General features: G+C 42.1%; 1 protein-coding gene across 2 annotated transcripts in view; it reads right to left on the reverse strand.

Annotated features, from left to right (window-relative positions):
• Positions 1-556: 556 nt before the first annotated feature.
• The window catches only part of nalcn (sodium leak channel, non-selective), a 62,799-nt gene continuing 39,235 nt past the window's right edge, over positions 557-24,120 (reverse strand). The window contains exons 17-45 of one of the 2 annotated variants that reach the window (XM_035175329.2): positions 16,174-16,304; positions 15,051-15,192; positions 14,783-14,856; positions 13,393-13,494; positions 13,190-13,259; positions 12,861-12,952; positions 12,609-12,731; positions 12,263-12,319; positions 11,567-11,687; positions 11,352-11,483; positions 10,934-11,101; positions 9,608-9,712; positions 9,038-9,144; positions 8,823-8,943; positions 8,629-8,727; positions 8,316-8,409; positions 6,395-6,501; positions 6,170-6,244; positions 5,955-6,074; positions 5,792-5,860; positions 5,541-5,689; positions 5,318-5,411; positions 4,803-4,935; positions 3,859-3,974; positions 2,599-2,756; positions 2,222-2,372; positions 1,934-2,083; positions 1,681-1,798; positions 557-1,443 (exon numbers count right to left, since the gene is read on the reverse strand). In XM_035175329.2, coding sequence (XP_035031220.1) covers positions 1,301-1,443; positions 1,681-1,798; positions 1,934-2,083; positions 2,222-2,372; positions 2,599-2,756; positions 3,859-3,974; positions 4,803-4,935; positions 5,318-5,411; positions 5,541-5,689; positions 5,792-5,860; positions 5,955-6,074; positions 6,170-6,244; positions 6,395-6,501; positions 8,316-8,409; positions 8,629-8,727; positions 8,823-8,943; positions 9,038-9,144; positions 9,608-9,712; positions 10,934-11,101; positions 11,352-11,483; positions 11,567-11,687; positions 12,263-12,319; positions 12,609-12,731; positions 12,861-12,952; positions 13,190-13,259; positions 13,393-13,494; positions 14,783-14,856; positions 15,051-15,192; positions 16,174-16,304 — 3,321 coding nt within the window. In that variant the 3' untranslated portion in view covers positions 557-1,300. Of the gene's footprint in view, positions 1,444-1,680; positions 1,799-1,933; positions 2,084-2,221; positions 2,373-2,598; positions 2,757-3,858; positions 3,975-4,802; positions 4,936-5,317; positions 5,412-5,540; positions 5,690-5,791; positions 5,861-5,954; positions 6,075-6,169; positions 6,245-6,394; positions 6,502-8,315; positions 8,410-8,628; positions 8,728-8,822; positions 8,944-9,037; positions 9,145-9,607; positions 9,713-10,933; positions 11,102-11,351; positions 11,484-11,566; positions 11,688-12,262; positions 12,320-12,608; positions 12,732-12,860; positions 12,953-13,189; positions 13,260-13,392; positions 13,495-14,782; positions 14,857-15,050; positions 15,193-16,173; positions 16,311-24,120 lie in introns of both variants that reach the window. The other variant, XM_035175327.2, reaches the window with a different exon arrangement.

Below are 24,120 nucleotides of genomic sequence, written 5' to 3' on the forward strand. Positions count from 1 at the left end.
AAAACCCTTCATGGAACCTTTATGAAAAAGTTCAGACATGTTTAGTGGACTGATATTTAGGAGTGTGCAATTTGGTGCAGATACAAATTGCAAATACAGAGCAGATGAATTTATAAGGAGTTTCATAAGGAGACTGTCGGGCCTAGTGGAGGAATGAACCATCCTGACGGACGTTCTCGTGATGGATTTATGGATTTAGGATTTTATATGGTTATATTGATTTGACTTTTATTTTACATTTCACCAAATGCTGTGAGTGTGATAAGAAATGTTCCCGAAATCTATCATACAAATTCCCATCTGTCCAACAGAAAAAAGTTATTACACAATTAGTTTTACACACGTATGAAACTCCGTCATGTGAAAACCATCTCATCATCTCCAAAACAGCCCAATTTTCAGCCCATTGTCTAATGGGATTTTAAAAAGTGTGCAACATCAGAAGTTGAATAAATAAAGGACTTGAAAAAGTCTTCATGGATGTTCAATTCCCTTCTTGTAAGTGTAAACAAATTTAAGAAAAATCAAACAACTCTTTAGTTCATATATGCCCACTCAGTGCAGGCCTTTAATAGAATAATTTAATACTTGATAAAGCTTATAAATTATAATAATTTATAAAATATTTCATGTTTTAACTCACACACACATACATAATATAGATTTCACTTTGTAATTACATTCACAGTCATAGATCTAAAAGTCGCTTTAAATACCTTGTTCTACCAACAAGAACAAGCGTCCTGGTTAAAGTATAAAGTCGCTATAAGAAAATCGACATTTATACTGATTAAGAAAATCGATTAATACTGAAGACATTATCTGAAACGTGGACTAAAACAGAGGAAGAGAGACGAAGCATCGGCGTGGACGGAGATCACAAGTTATGGCGGCTGCTTCAGCACAATTACAGGTTTTCCGACATTGAAAACATGAAACAGCAGAACAGTAGAAAACACACAAAGCAGCAGCTTCCCGGTTTCATTTCAGAAGTCCGACAAGTCTTTCCCTGTCGTCGCCTGCCTTAACACCAGATGTGTCTGCATAGAAAAACCTCAGCAATCGGAACGAGTGGAAAAAAATCACAGAGGAAACGTAACGCCTATCCCAGAGGTACGAAATCGTCACTGCGTGTCAAAAAGGGCAGCGGCGACAAATGGCAGCCGACACTTTTCTGAAAAGTTCTGAACCTGAATAAAAAAAGAGAGGAAAAGAGAAAGCAAAACTTCAGGGAGAGAAGCGGAAATGAGCGAGACGTCCAGCGATCCGGAAAAACCGCAGGAGGCTCCGCAACTCATCTCTAAATGTCGATGAGGTCGTCGCCGCTCTCGTCGCTCTCCACAGTCAGCTGACGCGTCCACCACTTCTTCACCTCCGACCCCGAAGAGGCCTCGTCGTTGACAGGGTTCATCTTGCACACTATGGACTTGACACTTGTGCGACCTGAAACGACACGGACAGGAGAGTGTACCTCGGTGTTTTGTCATTATTCTTCCGCTTCTACACCAACCGGGCCTTTGCCTCTCGTCGGGCCACGAAAGTGAGTTAGACACCGTCACATAAATGCAGGTTTCCACGGGTGAGACATGGATGAGGGACGATTTGCTCAAACTCACTCGAACATAACTTCCTGGCGAGAACTGTACACCTCCCAATATATATATATATACGCGTACACACCTGCAGGAAGCCGCCACTGTCCCAGCTTCCTCTGTGGTCTCCCCAGGTCTGAGGAGTCCTGCCTGTAGCCTCCTCTGTCTGACAACGTGGGGCTCAGCAGCTGCTGGAGACCACTCATCTAAACAAAGAGCAGATATTCTTTGTTTCGCCATTGCGAGCGCACACCTGCCGCTTATATGATGTGCCTGCTGTACATCCAGCTGTGAGCGTGTGCGTGTGTGTGTGCAGCCGTGGTGCGCATGTGGGTCTTTACCTCAGGCTGCGAGGGGTTGTCTGGGTTGTTAGTATTGTGGTCTTCACTTGGCACGGTGGTCTCGATGCTGGGGGGGTTGAGGAAGCGGCTCAACTCCTGCTGCTGGCTCTCTCTCAAGCTGTGGATGATGCTACACGACTGCTGCTGCTTCTGCAAGCGCACACGGACATAAGCGGTCAGTGTGTGGCGTGAGCGCGTGTGCATGGTGGAGACAGAAGGTATGCGTGTGTGTAAAGATAGCGTGTGAAAATAAAAGCGTGTTTGTGTGTTTTCTGGTGAGAGACGAACCGCCCGGATGCGTTTGAGGCATTTCTTGAGCCACATGCGAATGGTCTGCTTGGCAACCTCTTCTTCAATGGTGTACTCCAGCTGTTCCCTGGCCAACAGCTCCTCCAGCTGGAGAGACTTCCTAATGTCCACTGAGCGATAGGACAGCATGCTGTATGATCCCAAGCGGCCGAGAGAGGGACACATTTAGTGGAATTAAATTCTGCTTCAGTAGAATTTAAAATGATGAGGCCTTTAAAATAAAAAAAACAAAAACACACATGCAACACTACACAGCAGCACCAAGCAACTAGATCGTAACTGTAGTTCCAATTTTTCTAAATCTAGAAATTTTGATTGTGATGTGACAATGATTTTTCGTGGTGTTCCTCCATCACCTGAGCACATCATGGAAGGTCACGTCCCCTCCGCTGTGAAGCCGCTCCATCTCGTAGCACATGTGTTTAAACAGCAGCTTGTCTTTGTCCAGGTCCACCTCCAGCCTTCCCCTGAGCAGGCGCAGCAGGAACTTCACCCTCGATGTAGGAATCAAACCCTGGGGAAAGAATCACAGAAGTAACGGCCCTGAATTTTAAAACCTCTCAAAACTGCACACGAGATCAATTTTATATTTTATATTTCACAGCTCAGTTTTAATGAGAAGAATTGTCAACTGTCTTTCTCTCAGCATCTTAAATGGATTTTGAGTTTAAGTGTCAGAGTTTCAAGTTTAAACACAAAATGAAATAAAAAAAATCTTACCGATCTGTTGATGAGCCTAATGTTGCAAATGCAACAAAAAAGTTATTGCTTTTTCTCTTTTTTTCTCTTTATTTTAATGTGGACTGTTTACAACTTCATTTTCACCACAAAGGGTCATTTTATAGGAGGGAATATTAAGGCCACTTAAAGGGGGAAAATAATCAGAGAACAAGAACTACTATTACAAAAATAAAAGTAATAACTTTATGAGGATGAAGACAAATTATTACAAGAATAAAAGTAATAATTTGATGAGAAGAAAGTTGTAATTTTATGAGAATAAAGACACAATATTACAAGAATAAAGTAAACATTTTACGAGAATAAAGACGTAATACTACATGTATAACAGTAAAAATCTTGTAGGTATAAAGATGTTACTTTACAAAAATAAAGTCGTAATATTATGACTGAAATCCCAGATTTTTTTTCTTCTTCTAAATGGCCCTAATGCGCCATCGTAATTTTAAAAACTGTTGTCATATTTGCTTTCTTCTGAGCTGGAGTTTTTGAAATGGCATGTCAGACCACAGGCCGGTGGAATGACCGGCAGAGCGTTGCAACCATCTCTATATTATTACATGAATATATTAGCTCCTGCTTACACACGTATGCTATAATCCCAAATGCTTGAACAAGGAATGAAAAAACTCCTATATCCAGATGACATCATGGATAAATAGGAGGGGGGTCTACATTTTTAATCCATCACCCACTGTTCTAATTAAGTTCTCTGCTATTACTCAATGCCAAACTCCATTCCCTTCAGCCCTTCTCATTAGCTTTTGTGCAGATTTATATCTTCTCTATATAGTATATTTTGCTCGTAGCCATAGGATCATCATCTCCTCCCCTCCGCTGTGTCCTCGTCCTCCTTCCTATAGCTAATTTCTCACCTCCCGTTTGTCATCCACCATGTTCCAGATGATTTGGAAGTGCCTCAGGTCATTATAGCTCAGCAGCTGGTCCTCCTCGGTCGAGTAGAACAGTGAGAAGTTCTCCACGATGATGGCTGCGGAAATAGGAGGTTACATTAATACTCAAACAGGATAATAAGCCATGACAGCAATATCATGTAGTTTTAAATGTGAGTTCCATTCGCATTTGTGCAAAAATGTGTGTAATTTAGAGAACTTTTAACATCTACTTATGTTATGATCTGGTGAGTTAACAGCCCAAGAAATTCATTTGATCCTTAGTATATTTTTCATGCAACAATTCATTTGTGTGTGATTTTAAGAGACTATTTTTTTTACGTAGAATTTTCCTCACAAAAGGTTGTGTGTTTACTCTCGGTGCCTTTACAGACAGAGACCACAACAACCCATACAATACTAAATGGTGCTGATAGAGTATATAAGCAAGAGAATATACATGATTGGTGAAACTATTAAAAACTCGTGCTCATTTTGATTCTACAAAAACAGCGTCTGCCAGGAAGGAGAGGAGCCTAGAATTTCTTGATGAAGAGGTTTGATTGTTTTGCTCATAACGATCTGTAATAATCTAAACTACTCTCTTGTTGCCTCTTTGGATGGATGACAGAACAACATGTAAGTGTGAGATCTGCAGTCTGAAATAGAGCCCTCGCCGCTGCCAAGACAAAAGCTTATGACTCTTTTTAAATAGGATTCATGCCTGCACACACTTTTTGGTTTGGTCAAGTTCCCCAACTTCGATCAAAAACCAAGTCTGAACCGTACATGTTTAGTTTTAGTTACATGTTTGGATTCGAGTCCACATGAAGGGACTGTGTGAGCAGGTTATTCTCTCTATAATGTGACTAACACAAGTTAATACACACACACACACACACACACACACACACACGCATACTTACCTACAAGTAGGTTGAGCATGATATAGGCTATAATGACATAGAAAGAGCAGAAGTATATAAGTGCTCCAGCGTAGTTGCCACAGTCGGTCTCCCAGTAGCGATGTTTATCTGGGGTGCAGAATGGAGGCTGCACCTGGGAACCAAAAGAACGTAATTAAAACAATGGCCATTAAATCATAGATAAAAGGTTGATGCACCCCAGTTAAAAAAGGGCATATTTATATTGTACTTTTAGTGATGAGTAGTGATAGTAACTCCAGTGAAAACTGCTGACAGTGAGGACTTTAAAGTTTCCTCAGCTACTTCCAAAACTAAACCAGAGTCACTGTTAATCTTGCTGCGAGCGCCACAAACAAAAATCCATTCACCTCCATTGCATTTGGGGGCAGCAGGAAATTGAGGTGAAGCAACCTTTTCCACACATAATGTAAAGTAAATGATGAACAGGATTTGGGCAAATTTGCAATGTTCCTGTGTCTGAGGAAGTCGGGTGCTGGCCGTGCAGCTCATCTTACCATACAGTCGTGCATGATTTTATTCCAATCTTCCCCCGTGACGATGCGGAAGAGAACGGTGATGGCCTTGCCCGCTGTGGAGAAGTTGGCATGCCTGCGATTGGAGGACACACACACATTCAGACAACTCGAAATAGACCTGTTTTTACTGGGCCTGCTCAATACAACGGGCAGAGCTGGTCAGAGGGAAACAAAGAGCAGTGTGAAGGAAATGAAACGTTACCGGTTGATGTTCTCTCCGTACTTGACGGTTCCGAAGAGAACGACGCCAGCGAAGGCGTAGCAGACGAGAAGGAGAAACATGCCCACGATGATGAAGAAGCTCTTGTACATGCTGACCACCACAGTCAATAACAACATTTTCAGCGTCACCTTGGTGAGGAACAAAAGCACATCCAGAGATATAGATCTTCATTAATGCAATAGACATTTACTGTTTGGGAAAATGTGCTTTTATCCACAAAACACACTCACATGTTTCCCACATATTGTGAAGAATCTGAAGACAATCACACATGTGCCCATCATGTAGGTGTATGCATTCTGGAGAGGAAATCAAACAACAACAATTTACAGATTTGCTTAAAACACTTGACTTGAACTTCTTCGGCTTAATGAAACAATGGATTTTTCTCACCAGCAGGGAAAAGTGCAGGACGATCCAGATGACCCCCAAAGATGTGACCAGCAGGTCGTAGCGATTTCGTCTGCTCTGCCAATAACCCGCCGGAGACATGGCAATCAGCTTCATGGTCACCTGGGGAACGACGGTAACACGTCAGACACACTTCTACACGCGGGGGAATGGATCGAATTTAAAGCTTGACCGTGTTGACAGGATGACACACTCACCTCCAGCACAAATATAAAGGTGAAGACTACTGACATGGTGGCGAGAGGAAATGTGACTTGGTCATCGACGTCCCACTGGAGGAGAGAGAATTACACACGATCACACGTCAAAGCAAATTCCAAAACAAACTTTACATGAAATAGTGAGTCATTGCAGATGAGTTACATAAAAAAAAAAGAAAAAAGAAGTGAGATGACATGATGCTTTGAATTGTGAGGCGTTACCTTGACTGACAGCAGCACTGACTGTGCCAGCACCAGCACAGCGATACCCCGTTTGAAGAAGGGATGCTGAGTAATGTCGTACATCTTTGCCCGGAAACCACCGTTCTCTGTCAGTCAGATAAGAAATAAGGTTTACTTAAACGCGTGGAACAACAAAAATTGTAAAAACTCTTGGTTGTGGTTGTTTGTTTCAATGTTTTCAGACAAATATGGGGAGGAAACTACGATTTTCATCATAATCTGTGATCAGATGCAAATGTCTGAAGCTGCGACAGTCTATCTGTGGTAGTACACCTTAGCGTCCTGCAGATGGCACTCACTGACTGTTTGGGTATTAGTATGAACATGCTGCAGAAATAACACACATTTATTCATGTAGATGCATTTGTGTCAAGATAAAATAACAAAACTCTGACAAACTAACTTCTCTAATGCACATATGGAGATTAGCCGCTGCTTTGAAAGAGGATGAGTTGAGCTGATGTGATTAACCATTAATGAAGCCAGATAATTGCAACTGCATCCCTGCCAACCAACCAACATTAGGTGGTTTCATTTACATGCACTTGCATTTCAAATTTGTGCTTTTTTCATCTGTCGGCTTTATTTAATCCTCTATTCTATCCTTTATTTGATATTTGAGTTTTACTTGTTGCAAGTCCTTGTTCAAACTGTACATAGTGTCCTGCTCAGATCAGGAAGCTTAATATCCATGAACATAAAACAGAGATTCAACAACGGCACAGCAAGTATCAGACACTGTGGGAACACATGACTACTGACCACCGAGACAACTTTTGCAAGTACTTGTGAGCAAAGGCTGGAAGGATCTGCCAGCGGTGAGTGAGTGGCGTCGGTGCGGAGGCCCTTCGGATGTGGATCAAAGTCCGGTGGATTCGTGTGGTGGCAGCGGCACTGCTGACTACAACTGACTAAAACTGACGCCATTGATTTTCTGTTAGTTCTCAGCCTCAACTCTGCCAACAGGTGATTTCCCACACAGCATCCAACCTTTCTCACGACTCTACTCACAGAGGGAAGAGCAACAGTGTACAGTGCACAATATCCCCATGATGAATCGTAATCCATAGTAGTTTGAGTGTGAAATACAAGTAGACATAATATAAAGCAAGAATCTGCACATATGAGCCTTTCACTGACAATATCTGTATTTGGGTTTGTTGGCCGATATGAAAACTTGTATTTTATTGTTTACATTTTATGTAAAAAATATTTATGCTTATGTTCCTTATTTAAAATCCATATACTTGGTTGTAATTGTGTTTTCTTTTTATTTATCGTTATTTGTAATAAGGTTCATGTTTAAACAATACAATTTCAAGCTTCAATTATATTTCTTTGTCAAAAGGGTTTAGTAACGACATCTTAGTAATCATTGCCTTTTTTATTCTATATAATCGCCCAATAAATCGGTATATATATGATTCAAGCCGTATCAGATGCCAAAAACTCAGGGGTGGGGATCTCGTATAAATTATTTATTTGGTTTATACCAGTCCAAAGAGTAAATGTGAAGTAAGTGTAGCTAAAGCAAATGGAGGTGTGTAAATTTGATATATTTTGTAAAGTAGATTTTGTTAAGAGGCCTGTGACAGGCATCATTCAGTGTCTGAGCCATTTGCATTAGTTGTCCTCATATTCAGTTATTCCATTAGTGCTGCTAGTCGTCATTTGGTTGTCGTGATGAATCCCTCGGAGGATCAAACAAGGACTATTAAATATGGAGTAATCATGCAGGTGCTGCTTAACAATGCACAGACACACACTTGCAGCACATAATCAATCAGGAGACGGGGGTCTGAGACGTGACTCCCATGATGCTGAGCCCGATGCTCTGTCTGCATATTGTAGTACACATTTCCTGAGCCTTTGTTGTGCATTTGTTTGTGCGTGTTCGTACCTGGACGAGGGGGCAGGTGGAGAGGTTGAGCAATTTTCAGTCGACTCTTCAGATCCTCCCATCTTCTCTGGTCCACTGTTAGCAGAGCAGTGCCCTTGTGGTGGGAGACACAACACATGGGAAAAAATCAGAGAGGTGGTGTACTCACCAAAGTGAATATCAGAAAACTATAACTGTGACTACACCAATAAGAATTTGTTCTACTCTGTGTGTGCTTCACTGCTCTTTCTGACGAAGAATAAATTAATGACTCACCCCAAAATGAACTCAGAAAATGAGGATGTGGTATCGACTACACGTGTGTGGCTCTTACCTTGTTCTCATTGAAGTTCGCAATGACGACTCCAACGAATAGAGTGAGCCCGATCATGCATCCCAGGAACACAAAGACGTGGATGTAGATGCCGTGGATCTGCAGACACAGAGGCAGGTGAACTGAGCTGATTAACAGTCACAGTTCTGTTAGAATAAAGGAGACAAGACCACACTTAAGATCAGGCTCAGTACCGGTCCAACGCGGTGAATAATAACATCTCGGACCTCCACCCAGCCTTTGAGTGACAGCACTTCAAACAGAGCCAACATGGCGTTTCCAACATTGTCAAAGTTAAAGTTACGAGGGTTGGCCCTGGGGAAAGGAAACAGAGCGGATACGTCAGTCACCGGCTGAATAAAAGAAAATCTTCAATCAAGCAGTCCTCATCAACAACAAGCTCTCATACCAGACTCTCGGGACCCAGAAACCTGGTTTCTTCTCCCCGGGCCTCAGTTTCAGGTTTAGGTTTTTGGAAACGCTGACATTTATTCTGAAGATGCCGAAACAATCCTCCTGGAACCAAACACACAGTTCACATCACCGTGCAGAATAAAGAAACATGTTACTCCTTATGCTGAAGCATTAAACATCTCTTGGAAGAAGATGTGTCCAGAGGAGTAATGCAGAATAACAGATCTAATGAAATCTAATCAAATCCTAAATCCAATCCATTAACTTTGGGAACACAGTTTTATGAAAAAAATTAAGAACCACAGACAAAATTTAATTTGACTTAAATTATAATAAACTAGAAATCTTATTTAAAGATTAGCTTGAGCATTATATGATAACAAATCTTCTATAGCTCAATCTGAAAGGTGTAAAATGACTAGCTAAGGAAGCAGGATAAAGGGAAGCACTGGATTATTGATTTGACTGAGGAAACCCCTTCTACTTATTCAGCTGGTGGTTCTCTGCGGGGGAGCGTGGTGTGGGAGGAGGCGATTTAGTGAGGAGATTATGTTTCTTGCTTTACCCGTTTACAGATGTGTGGGTCGTTGCACTTTGCGAGCTTCCCGGCGAACAGCTGAACTCCGAAGCTCGCGAACACCAGCATTAGTGTGAGGAGCAGAATGGAAACCTGCAGGGGAATCCGTCCAGAGAGTTAAAGGCAGACAGTTCAACGGGATCCAAGCCTGACAGAGCGGGTTATGGGTCGACCCCGGGAATCACCACTGTGCCACAGGACCACGTCTGCTTCTGATGTCACTACACTGGCAATTTAGTGCATTTATCAACAAGAGCAAACTACATTTTGTCTGCAATTGCACTAAAATTATTAAGCTGAATAACGCCTAAAATAATGAATCAAAAACTCCTGATGTGAGGGTAAATGTGACAGTAATAAAGTAGTCTGCGTTGATTAATAAAACAATATGATCAATTCTGACAATATCTGTTGTCCAAGCTTCTCCTTCAGGTCGTTACATCCCTGCAGTGAGGACAAGTGTCGATGAATCTGCAGACTTCACGTCAGGTCTTTAATCCTGTGCATCATAAAGCTTCTCTTCAACTTCTTTAGCAGTTTTTCAGCTACTTTTTATTATTATTATTATTATTTCATGATGCTTGAAATGCTTTTCAAGGCGTATACTGTCTCACATCATTCTTTGAGACGTGATGTGACACTTTACAACACAAGGTTGAGCAGATTTAAGGGTAAAAAATATCATTGAATCGAGAATCACATCAACAGCTTCCTCAAAGTATGCGCTGTGTGTTCACACTGTGCTGCTCTGAGACATCTAACAATATAAACACCCCCGCCCTCAAGATTCTGCTTCTCCAAGAACGATAACCCGGCACCACATATGCCCAGAATGTAATAAAGTAATAATAACAGCACAATTCAATAAAGGTGAATAAGATGCATTTGTCTAAAAATCTGTGCTGTGTGTTTTGAAGTTTTCAGTCTTTGCTATAAATCACAAAACTTCTGACATTTCTTCGTGTTTCAAAGTATTTTCTCTGCTATTTATTCCTCAGTGTTGTGTCAGATCTCATACTGCAGGAAAGTGAAAAGTATAAATAAAAGAAAGTACCAGCCTGTTAAAGAAGATACAAATAATGCTTTGTCTTGTTGTTACTTAGATTTCTCTGTTTCACTAAAGAGTGCTTTTTTCTAATTAAATGGTCAAAAGTGAGCTCAAGGGTGAAAAGAGTGAACAACATATATACAGTATGCACATTTGCTCCTGGGCCTGAATAAATATAAAGAGTAGTTCGAATGACCTTAATATCTGATATAAAAAAAGTCTGAAGGTGTCATGCACACAAATTGAAGTTGTCCAAGGCCACTGACCAGAAAAATCTCCTTGAATCCCTTGAGAACCTCCCGCACCACTTTCCTCATCTGGGGTACGAGCTTGAAGATCCTGAGCGGACGCAGGCAGCGCAGCATCATCAGCAGCTGCGCGCCAGACTCAGGGGGGACGTCAGGAGGGAGCCAGCACAGAAAGATCAAATTCACCTGCAGTGACCCCACAGCAGAGCAGGGAAGTGCAGTTTAATAGAAGCGAAATCCAAAAATGACAAGAAAATGTGGCAATAATTTACTCTTTTATCCCTGAAGCCATTAAACTGAATGAAGCTATCTAATCATTGGAAACTGTTACAATAAGACAAATCCTTGAAGGGGTTTTCCAGTAAGATTCATCCATTATGATCATATCACTTTGTATCTAAATGAGCCAGACTTGAGACTGGATGGTATTTCTCACAAGGTAGATGAAAATGTCCATGACTCCTCCAAAGTCTCTGATGACGGCTGTGGGGGTGAAGAACAGGCCGTCGGCCATGATCTTCAGGTTGAGCTCGATGCTCATGAAAATCACAAACACGTACTCCCCAATCTGAAACAGACATAATGGTCTTTAAACATCGGTACATTGATGTCATCCGCTCGCCCGTTCATGCAAAAGGTTCCATTTAATACCTGCAACGTGGGCACGTGCATGACCCTGGTGAAGGGTGACTCAAACATCATGGAGATGCAGGAGCAGATGGTGACTACGATCATCACCCAGTCCAAATAGGTGACCAGGCCCAGGAGATCACTGGAAGGACACACACGGACACACATACGCACACAGAGTTTACAAAGACAAAAAGTAGGTTGGTCTAGGAGGACACTTCGTTTGCAAACCAGCAAAAGCTCTTATTTCAGAGAAGAAGATGAGGAAAGAAAAAGAGACGGAGAGGATACGCGAGGACAGATATCATAAAGTGGGAATGAATACACCTTTGTGTGTGTGTGTGTGTGTGTGTGTGTGTGTGTGTGTGTGTGTGTGTGTGTGTGTGTGTGTGTGTGTGTGTGTGTGTGTGTGTGTGTGTGTGTGTGTGTGTGTGAGCAACACAATCATTTCTACGACGTGATGTCAGTAGAAATCCCCCGTTGCCGACAGTATCTGATACAAAGCACTGCCTCTCACTTTAATAACCAGACGATCCGGTTGCATAAAGATGAGAAATCTATTTCAGAAGCTCTTCATCCGAGTATTTCTTATTCCTCACCACAGTTTTAAGGAGGCACAGCAGGCAGGTAATAAGATACAGAATTAATAAGTATTCCACGGCTGTAGAGCAAACAGATCAGTAGAGAGAAGAGGAATCAATAATTCATCACACTTACTACAGCTGGTGGTATTTGGTGTTCTTCACTGCTCCTGTGATGGGGTCAGTTTTGGATCTGGATATGAATTCATACAAATAAAATCAACTGTCAGCATTTTTGACAAAACAAGACACAGCACACAATTTCTGGAGCTGCAGAAAATATGAGCTGATACGTGAGTTTGGCTTGTGACACAAACTTTTAGTTAAAATATAAATGAACTACTTGATATAAACTAATCATAGATGGGTAAACATGAAGTGTTAAATTGTCATGTTATAGCTGATGAAAACATTCGCCTACTGAACCCTGAGAACAACACAATAAGACCACACAGTGAGTGTAAATGTAAGGCTGATCTTACGCATTGAAGCGAGCTCGAACAATCATCCTGCAAAAGTTCCGGAAGCGATGTTCTCGACCCACGATGAAGAGAGGCTTATCAAAGTACGGATGGTTTTCTCTTAGTTCCTCCTCCTGGACTTTCCTGAGCACAACACGCACAGACACGGGACAAACACCAGTTAATACAGCAAAGCGCTAAAAGTGACCACAAACTGGACGGTAACAAACATGTCTCTTTTTTTCTATTGTGTGATTTTTTGTGAATGAATACCTCTTCATCTCTGCTTGTTCTTTCTTTTCTTGGATCATCTTGATCTCACTGTCCTCTCTCTGGGCATTCCTGTAGCGCACCGTGCTGGAGTGCTGCGCAAGAGAAGAGACAATAACACTTGCTTTGCAATATTTCCTCCAGTGTTTTAAATTGTTCTTACATATTTTGAGAAATGTTGGAGAAATACATGAAGTTTAATCATATTTGCTTTTTCTCGTGAACACCCAAGGACAATGTGTGTATGTGTGTGTGTGTGTGTGTGTGTGTGTGTGTGTGTGTGTGTGTGTGTGTGTGTGTGTGTGTGTGTGTGTGTGTGTGTGCGTGCTCACGTCCTGGGTGAGAGTCTCCAGCGATTTCCCGCGGCTGATCCTCTGACTTGTAGAACCATGTCTCAGTGATCTGCAGATAAATAGAAGACTTTGTGATAAAATGCCTGGAGGTACCACACAGGTGCAGCACAGGTGTATTGCACTCGCTTGCATTTCTGCATATGAGTGTGTGTGTGTGTGTGTGTGCCTGTGTGCTGACAGACCTGCGCTCTTGCCGAATGTGATGCTGGACACTGAGGATGGAGCGTTCTTTGGCCGGCTGCCCCTCGAAAGATCCACTTAGCATACGCTGTCTGGTACAAGCCCTGGAAAAAAGCAAGACAAACATATTATTTTCTGATCATGATCCATAATGACGACTAAAAAATGTTAAGTTGTGTGTTTGTGTGGACGACGGCAGAGCAGACAGATCGTGTTACGACTACTGATACGCTGTCTGTCTCTCTGACTGACAGAATCAGGTGGATGTGAGCAGGGGTGAGAGCCGGTTTGGACACGGTGCCGGCGAGCTAATCTCCACTAAGTGCCAGCTTTGCCGTGCCGAACAGCAAATTATCCATTTACTTCATTGCGAAAGTAAATGAGTCTGAAGTGGGTCTGTGTGTGTGTGTGTGTGTGTGTGTGTGTGTGTGAGAAAGAAGGAACCATTAACAATAGCAGAGAGCTGTTACAGCAGAGCTACATCTCATATGCACAAACATTATTGGTTTCACCCACACAAAGACTGAGACGTATTTCATGACTGCGGATGATGCATATTAAACAAATCTAGCTGTGTTCTCCGAGGAAGGTGCAGATCCAAAACCTTATGATCTCTAGATTAATAAAAGAACGCAAAAAAACAAATAGACAAAGGTGAAGGAGATTAAAGTTGCAGGTCAAGACATCAGCACGTGTGGGTTAAAAGTGGACTGGATTTGGGTGAAAAGTTTTTCAGGCATTTAGGAGACTTTTGTTACATCAGCATTTCAACAAATACATTTCATCGTGGAACAGAAGTTAAACGTAAAATTAAATTATAGCTGAATTGTTGAAACTAGAGCGCGATCGATGTCTCAGTTAGTCGGAAAACAATTTGCCAATATGAGCATATGTAGTTTCCTTATTTGTGTTTTCTATTTATTTATAGCTATTAATAAAAAGGTTTGTGGTTTAACTGTAAAATATCAAGACTCAATCACTTTTATTTATCGTAAGTTAATACATATACAGGACAATATTTTGGTATCTGAAAATGTTTAGTGCTTTTATCAGGCCCCTGCTTTTCGGGCCCCATATAGGTCGGGATCCAGTGGATATTACATTTTTATGTGGTTTGCAGTATGTTGATCCTCCATAATTGATCAGAATGACTTTCTTGATAAAGGCTTTGTGCTTTTATTTATAATAAAGTTTATGGTATAACCGTAAAGTATCAAGCCTCAATTACATTTAGGAATCTTAAGAATCATTGCAAATGTTCTCTTTATAATATATATCTCATCCGATATGTTGGTAACTGACAGTTTAATCTACATGTCTCTTGACCTGCAAATCACCAGCACCACAACTCTTTCTATCTGGGGGGGGCGGGGGGGTGAAGATGTGTCTTACCGCAGGATTTTATTGATGGTAGTTTCTTTTTCCAGGAGGTTACGAGCTCGGATACTAAATATTGACCTGCGGAGCTAAAAGAGACAGAGAGAGCACATAGACAGAGCACATTAGCTGGGAGCTTGTTAAGTATAAGTTTCTGCTGCGACTGCATTCATTCTTGCTGTGGTTTATCAACAATGTGAGAGGGGGTTATTACCTTCATATCCCCTTTGTGTGTGTGAGTGTAAATGAGAGGGAGTGAGACAAAGGACGAGTGTACGAGTACCTTTTGGTCGATGTACTTGTTGTCTTCGATGGCTGAGCGTTTGGAGTGGTCGCAGGAGGAGGAGGAAGCGGAGGGAAGACGCCGGAACAAACAGCTGGTGTCCTGCTGCTGCCGATCAATGAACTGCTTCATGAAACTCTCCCTGGAGTGCACACAGACAGCACACACATACACACACGGACTTATTTGAATGTGAGGATCCCAAGTGACGAAATCCACACGTTTAAAGATTCAAGAATAATCATGAGGGTGCAGTGTATCTTAAAACCATCTCAGCTGAAAAGTGCGTCTCTGGAAGAGGTTGCTGCTGCAGCTCAGCAGATGTGCCGAGGAGGGGGGGTTTCTGGGAGAGCGAAGAAGCCAGCTGTGCACTAATCAGCAACTAAATGATAAAATTGATTATGAGGTCTTTGCTGGACACAGTTAAGCTCTCCTGGTTAAAAACTGCTCTCTGTTAAACACTGCGTGAGATACAAAAGGCCGCCAAGCAGGATATCATCCGTTACTAGCTTCCAGGATCAAGTCTGGGCATTTGTTTCTCTTTAGATCAAACTTGTGTCGTAGAAAATGTCACAGTTCTCAGTACCAAGCTTCACCGAATTGCATACACTCATATCAGTTCCATACATGTGACAGATTTCTTTTCATCAAGATCCACAAATGATTCCCTGGGAAATTGGTGGAAATGTTGAATCTCACTGTTAAAGAAAGTAAAGAACCCCCCCCCACTGATCTGCAATAAAATTCAATGGCTTCTCTCCTGATCTATACCTCATCCTTCCACTACGTTCCGTGGGAATCTGTTCAGTTGTTTTTGTGTAATCTTGCTTAAAAACAAACACACAAACCAACCAACAAACAAGCAGACGAGGGGGAAAACACGATTTTCTGGTGATGGGGTTTGAGCACGTGTAGGTCTGTTCAGACACTGTGGATGTTTCTACGAATTCTAATGACTCACTTCACTTCATCTTCTGCTGTAAAAATACTGGCATTTGAAATTTAAGCTGCATGACTGTTTTTTTTATCATCAAGTCTGTTTTCATAGAATTTGCATTTGCAGCATAAACCAAATGAATCAAAACATAAAAAGAGATTCAAGATTTATAAATTCCCCCAGTACCTGATTCTGGGCACCGTGAAGTCAGAGGGGAGCTTGGAGATCTTCACCATCTGAGGTCTGTTGGGGAACTTTTCAAAGATCCTGAGGCGAAGAGGGAGCTTCTCTTTGGTGTCGGCATTGGCTTCACTTTGCTTGAGCTGACGGAGAGAAGGAGAGAGAGACGGTTCATGCACAGAGCGGGAAAGTGGTAAATTTGGATGGGAATGAAGGAGAGTGATAAATACGACACACGGGGAAAGAAGGACACAGTTCATTTGAGTTGGGGTTGGGGGAAGAATTGGGATTGTGAGTGTGAGCTGCATGAAGTTACCCGTGGAGACTAAGCCTGGTAATGTCAGAGGAAACTGGGGAATTCAGATGATTTACCTCAATGTTATGAGTGCAGCTTTACGTTTCTGCCTGATGATGGCAGCAACACTCTTACTAACCACACACACACAGACACGCACCACATATAGCACAGACAAGCACATTTAGGATGAGTTCCCACTTACTTTCAGAAAAGAATGGAGAACGCAACAAAAAAAAAAAAAAAGACATTACTTTGGAGTGGTTCATGGACAAAAGAAAAGGTTGGGACAGTGAGAATAACGTACACGTGTGCTGGCCTAAGCACTGTGGCATAGGCCGGCGAAATAAAAAGATGACAAAGGAAAGAAACCAATTATTTCCATTTAATTACATATGGCGGGGGCTGATTGAAATTCCCTTGCAGGTATTCTCGGTCTGGGCGCCTGGAGATAACCTCTGATGCATTGCAGATTAGGCCTGGAAGTGTGCTGCCTCTGGTGCCACGGTGAATGGCGGCTTATCATTCTGAGCAGACAACTTCTGTGAAACGTATTGACTGGGATCGGTGGAAGCGTCTCCGTCAGTCATAGTGTTTGGCCGATGAGAACGTCCCTCCATTGTGCTCATGCGTTTTGGTATTTCTGAGTGACCGCGTGACGGGCACAGCCGCTCGTTTTTTTTAGGGATAACAGCCGGGGGAAGGAGAGACCTGACAAAGGAGGGAACGGAAACCTGTCTATCCTTTTTCTTTTTCCAGCAGACTAAAGTGTGGGAGTTTCTTTTTCGCCCCGAGTGGGTGAGTGGTGAGTGACGTGCTGTGAAGATGGAATAATGTCTATATTCTGACTCCCAGGATAGAAAGATAGGATAGAGAGCGGCAGAAACAGAGAGTGAAAGAAGCGAGAGAGGGAGGTCGGCAGAAGTACACGCACGGGAAAATAATAATGACACAAAACTTGAGGGATGATTAGAGACAGAAAAGTGGGATTTAACTTTTTACACTGTACGTGCAGCCGTATTGGAAAATAAAAACGTGTTGAGCAGAAATGTGAGCCTCTTTCTTGTGCTGCAGTTCTCTGGGTGAAACTTATGTAAAGTGCTGCGGTCATCTCAAATAGTACCTGTACATTTGGATGCTGAGGCAAAAACACACTACACGAAAATTCACGAGCAAGCACCCACACACACACATACATACACACTGGTGCAGAATTAATATGGACCCTACGGTTCCCAAAGGCCCTAATCAATTGGGCAAACTCAGCGAGATGCACAGTTTAGCTTTACACCCTTATCTGCAGCAGTATCCCATTACAGCGAAACTTTCCCTGCCGTCTAGTCCTTTGTTGCTCCCTGTGTTCATCTCCACCTCTCACTGAGTTTGCTCTTCTCCATCAAAGTGAACATCTTTCCACATCTATTTATACGAAACCGCTCCAGCTTCAGATTCTGCTCATTGCCTCCGTCCCTGACTGAACTCGCTCTTGTCTATTTTCCCAAAAGGGGGAAGGAGAAAACAGTTGCAGCAACAGGAACAGACTCACACACTCAAAAAGAATTGTTATCAAAATCTGTTCTCATAAACAGACTAGTTTAGTGCGAGTGAGCCACACTTACTCATGGACTTCATCTGGTTATTTATTTAAATGCTGCGTCTGGGGACTCACTGCTACGGCTGCGGAATAAGCAAAGACTTGCACCAACTTTGGCTTCAATGCATCCTGGGAAAACAGATCAGAGTTCAACCCAGGATGGATCACTGAGACTGTTTTGTTCATGCCAATTAAAAGAATTTTAAAACAAATAGGTTCCTAATTACTGCCACAATGTAAGGCTGTCCCTTAAAAGGTTAACTTGGCGAGTCCGTACACCGCCATAGATCACCATTAACTGTAAAACACTGGGCCTTGAGTCTTTAGTCAAAGCGTAGGATCAATAAATCAAACATTGACGCAAGCTCAGGAGCATTTGCCAGTAAAATCAGATGAAAGCTTCCCTGTGGGTTCATCACTACAATCGGAGCATTTTAGTGTCTTTCAGCCCAATGTTTGGGTTTCACAGCTGTTTCTGACCTAAAATACGAGAAGAAAAGAATAAGAAATTGGCAAAGAATGATGTAGGAGCAGCACAGGCTTCAGACTGAGTGCCACCATCTTGCACTTTGGACGTCATTTGGAGTCTGTGCAGAAATGATCATAGAGTGGAGTCACGGTATCAAGGTCCTGCAGATACATGCACTCGACCCATCGTTAATCGGTCAAGTCTCAGCTGTCAATCATGACGTTTCACCCCATTTTTAGTAGCATCAAATTTTTTTGTTTGGTCCATGTCCCCTCCATTAACATGGGGGGCTGTCATGTCTTCAATCTTCTAATACAGAATGTGGATTTACAATGTTTTATTTCCCTTGCAGTAAGAATGGTCTTCTTCTGAATATGTCAAACATTTGTGAATAGTGATAACCAGTGAAGTGAGAGTAAGTTTTCGTGATTCTTTTTTGTTTTCATTTATTTATTCTAGACTTCTAGTTTGCTATTACACTGTGTAAATTCCAGTAACAACATAATATGGGAAAAAGTGAAAATGCAGGTGTTTTAACCAGTAATGTGTGTGGGTGTGACAATCACGTGCAGTAAGTGCATTGCACCTGTGTGTCTGTAGGTGTGTGCTCAGGAAAAAAATTCTCTGTTTCCCTTTGTGTCACAGTCAGTGGTTGATGAATCAAAATTAGTGCTTCGCTTGGCGCAGATAAGATTTAGTGTATAGTGCAGTGTAACAGTGGAGCTGAGACTAATGTGTTTTGCCTTGAGACCCATTCAGGTGACCAGCGACTGCTTCCCCCTCCATTCAAGCCAATTTCAGGCTCGGCTGAGCTGGGGAGCTTTCCGGCTGGGATTTCCGCAGCTTTCCTGACCAAGGCTGCAAGGGAGGAGGAAGAACTAATGCTGTCCATTAGCATTAGACCACATTTGGTCAGAGCTACAGTTCAGACAATGGGGTGAAGGATCTGATACAGTACGGGGTGAAAATCCACTGGGGGTAAAAGTATCTAAAATAAGTTAAAGGGTTCTTCTTTTGTAGGGGCAAAGAAGTAAATCCATTCAAAACGATCAGCTTTATTTCATGCTATGGACAGGAATGTGGCAATGACAGGAATGTCACTCTCTCCATTTTAAGTAAGTGTACCATCAAACTGATTTTAAATCTGTTCATTGAAGATAAAAATCAATAACAACACTGGGTTGCTTTAACATTTGAACATCCATTTAACAACTGATCCCCCAACTACGAGTAAACACCTTGAAAATCCCTGACATGAAAGTACAAAAAACAGCAGATACAATCTTCCGTCAGCATTCTGCTCCTTTGAGAAATTTTGCCTGAGACCTCATAAAAATCACAGGCACTTGTCGGAGGCTCTGAAAGGCATGAGGATCCCGGTTTTCCCACAGTGCACTCCCTCTAAACTCTCTGATTGGTGCTGTGAAAGTGCCTCAGAGGCAGGCAAACACAGAGTAAGCAACGGAACAATGGGGAACTGATGAGCAGCTGCCTACAACACTGCTGCCCACACACTTGAGTGCCTGCGAGGATGTAAGTACACTCATCTCCATTTTACCATTCAGATATCAGAGGCTGCCATTGACCAGCAACAGTCGTGCATGTGAGAGAACGTGTGTATCTGTGATCAGGGTGCAACACAACTTTACTTTGTGCATGTTTGAACATTCAGTATGGTCGATATTAATCTGCACTGGATCAGAAAAACTGTGTATGTTGTGTGTCTCTTTCAACAATCACATCAAGGATCTGTGTTGATAGAAATTCTGAAAGGAATGCTGCATGTGGAAATCTAACTGTGTGGTCTGTGTCATACATGCTAAACTATTTTCATTTCACATTCTATTAAGTCCTGGTTGGGTTCCCCTGGCCTTGGGCCAGTCCAGCTGTAATACCCAGGGGTGGAGGAACTGAGAGCGAGTTAGCAGGGTCACCCTCTCCTCTCATTAGCTGGGTAATGAGCCATGCTGTGGAGCTGCTGTAAATCCACACAGCCCATAAACCTCTAATAGCTACCTCCAACACCCAAAACAACTGCAAGTACCATTATCTTAATATCCAAACCTACAAAGCATCCAGCTGTGAGCCACTGGCTTCAGTGTCTTTCTTTCACGGTGGTTTTGGTGAGGCCATAACTGGCAGATTAGTGGTTAAGACTCATACAAATGCAACAGCCCTGGCGGGAAATCTTAGTTTCATGTAATTCTAATCCTCCTCCCCATGTTTCCTGTCTTTACTTCGCTCTGTCAATAAAGGCTAAAATGCTAAATACTAAATCATGACCAATATGTATCATTCGCTAAAATACCAATATTGGAGAGTAAAAAATATGATATTAAAAAATAAACACTATTTAAAAGATTCACAATGATTCTTTAAGTGTTATCAATGAAAATGAAATATGATTGAAGCTCGATTTTTTGACCATAAACTATATTATAATCTATCCTATCAAAATACTGCCAAATACATACAGGAATCTTTAAACTAAGGTTCTGTGTTGTTTGGGCTGTTTTGTTAAAAACAAACTGGAAAATTCACTTCCAAATTGTTTTTATTGGCTATTAAACATTCCTTAGTTAAGAATTTATAAGCTTTCATTTGCATTCTTTGGTTTTGTAACATAAACATTAAGGAACAACCTGAGAAGAAATATATGATTGCAGGCATGTTTAGACAAACCAAAGTAATGATAATATTAACATGGCAGGGGCACAGTGCCTGGAGTGCCTTCCAATAGAAAAGTGAAGGTGACATTCAAAAGATAAGAACACATTGTATTGGGATTCTCAAAGGGGTGCGCTCTTTTATTCCCTCCTCCCTCCGTCTTCCTCGCCTTTCTTCTCCTTCACTAAATCCTCAAAAGTCCTTTTATCCATAAATCACGCAAGTGGAGGACAGGCTTTTAGTTTAATTTATAAATAATGAAATCCTTGGTGGAGAGCCACGACACAATCACTCCATAACACATTTGATCAAACTAATTCCTCCTTCACAAAATCTACATTCAATGTCGATGGCATTTTGAAATGAAAGGGCCAAAGCACAGACCAAACAGTCGACGTGTCTCTGTTGCCACGGTGACAATGTATGTTCCTGTCACAGCTGTGGACCAGTGACCACTCGTCCTAAACCTCATCGACACCCCAAGCAAACAACCTTTAATCTTGCTCTGCTTCCTCTTCCTTCGCTCCCAATGTTTATCTCTCCTTCCACCTCCATCACTCACTCCACCTCCCTCACCCGCCTCCCCCCCCTTCTCCTGTTTGATCTACGCCACATCGAGCTCCGTTCGGCTGACAAATGTGGAACAGGAAGACAGTTGACGCTACTCAGTTGACGATCGCACACTGTCACTGCCATGCTTCTCTCCACGCCGACTTTGACGAGCCCGACACGCATGGGGGGCAGCAATCTGATTACCTCTGTGCCACACTCGGCCTGCGGAACTCCCCACAGTGTTTCTTTGGGGATGTACACATGGTGGGGAGCCTCACAAATATCTGTTAAACTGTTCATATATTGGGGATATGACAAAGTAGTAATCCATCATCATCATCATCATCATCATCCATCAGACCCCAAGTAATGCCCACATATAGACTTCCACAGTACATAGACACAAATACACACATTTGTCCAATAAAACGTAAAAAATAAATAATGTAAGTACATCACAACAGTCTGCTTTTTCATTGAGACATCCCTAAACTCACACAGTCAGATAATCTGGAAATCGAATGTTTATCCCAACATTTATTCTCAAGTGTAAGAAAAGGTAAATGCTATCTGAAGGCCATTGGGGGCCCAGCTCTAAGAGGCAAGAGGCTACTGGGCACACCCACATGAATGGATGTGCTTGCATATGAGGCCGGGAAGTAATGGAATCATGTAAATGAGTGTGAAAATGTATCTGATTTGATTAGTGATGTTTTCCTTCCTGCAAATAACTCAAAACGATACTGGATTCCGATACTGATCAAACATAAACTGATATCATACTGAAATATATGTGTGAGCATTTGCTAAATTTGAAAGTTGATTTGTTTCATCAAGGTCTTCATAAAAAGGACTGTGAGAGACACTCTGAGGTAGAAGTGGTCCTTGATTTGTCAAAACGATCCATATTTGCATTTTAAATAAAACTTCACACGAGGCGGAAAGCCACAATCACCTTTGAGGGGTGTATTCTACTTTTTCTTCTTCACTGGCTCAGTTGGTCGGTCCCTGCCTGCACCTGCACTGTCACTGCAGCCTACACTCTCACCATCAGCTGTATTTGAGTCGGGACCTCTCTTAGACTCCCTCTCTCCGACTGCCTCCTCCGCTCCTTCCTCATATTGGATTTCTTTAAAATAATCAGCTATAACCCAGATTGGTTTGCATGCGTCTTCATCGCTGTGCACACTGATGGTGAAAGTGCAGGTTGGGGCAAACTAATCTATATAAACAAAGCTTTCTGGTTTCTATTTCCATGGCATTCTTATGCTGACAGCAGTTAACAGAGATTAACCAAAAAAGTTGTTCGGACCTAAAACACATACAAAAACTATGGCTGTTTGTGTTTTGTGTGGAGAAATGTTGGACTCATGTGGAGTCGTAGTACTGTAAAAAGTGTGCAGCGAACACAAACCAGCCTGTCTACACCGGAAGCCCCAATATATTGCCCTTTGCCCCAGAGGCTAGTTCGCCATCAGACGATAGATTAGGCCAAAACTGAATTAGCCAGTGAAAAATAATAAGTACTACTTTAAACCACAATGTGTATGCACAGTGTGTATTGCTCCTGCATGAATGTGTGCAAAGACCCTTAAAACAATGGTTGCATTGCAGCGATTTGTCTACATTTGGTAAAAAGACTGCAAATGAAGGAAATGGAGCTTTTCTTGCTCCCTACCTTTCTACCCGCTCCTGTTCAACAGTTTCCCACATGTTTTCCTCATGACTCATCTACCTGGCCCGAGGAGCTGTTTGATTGCACACATTTTGACTTTCACACAAACACAGAGATGCTAAAATGAGTGTGTGCACCAAAACACACACAGATTTACCACCGCTGACAACTCGTACACCCACATACACACATGCACACATTATCATCATCATTCCTGCCCTTAGGGGTAAACACCTTTTTTCTATTTGGTTGATATCTAGCGGCACAGATTTTCCCCTTCTCCCTGCACCTCCCCCTGGTCCTGCAGACAGTGCTCTGCGGGCAGGGATGATTTGTTGAATGGAGATGGGCCATCCGTCTCCCCAATCACAGAGCCCACCGACCTGTGACACCATCGATGAAGGCACAACAATAACAAGCTGCAACAACGTCCAATAGATAAAGTCGTATTTCAGATCAGATCACATACCCACTGTTTGCCACTGATTGAAAAAAAAAAAGGTGTGTGTTCTTAGCACTTGACATTTCAGATGTCTGTGGCTTTGTAATTATCTAAGGTTGTTGTATACAAGAAAAAAAGATCAACAGAAGCAAGTAAAAATGTCACCTTCTTCAGTATTAACAGAGTATTCCATTCTACAGATCTACATGTTTGTGTATGTGTATAATCTATAATAATAATAATACTAATAATTGAATTT

This window comes from Hippoglossus stenolepis, chromosome 13 (genome assembly GCF_022539355.2).
Source record: "Hippoglossus stenolepis isolate QCI-W04-F060 chromosome 13, HSTE1.2, whole genome shotgun sequence".
In the NCBI taxonomy this organism is placed as follows: Eukaryota; Metazoa; Chordata; class Actinopteri; order Pleuronectiformes; family Pleuronectidae; genus Hippoglossus; species Hippoglossus stenolepis.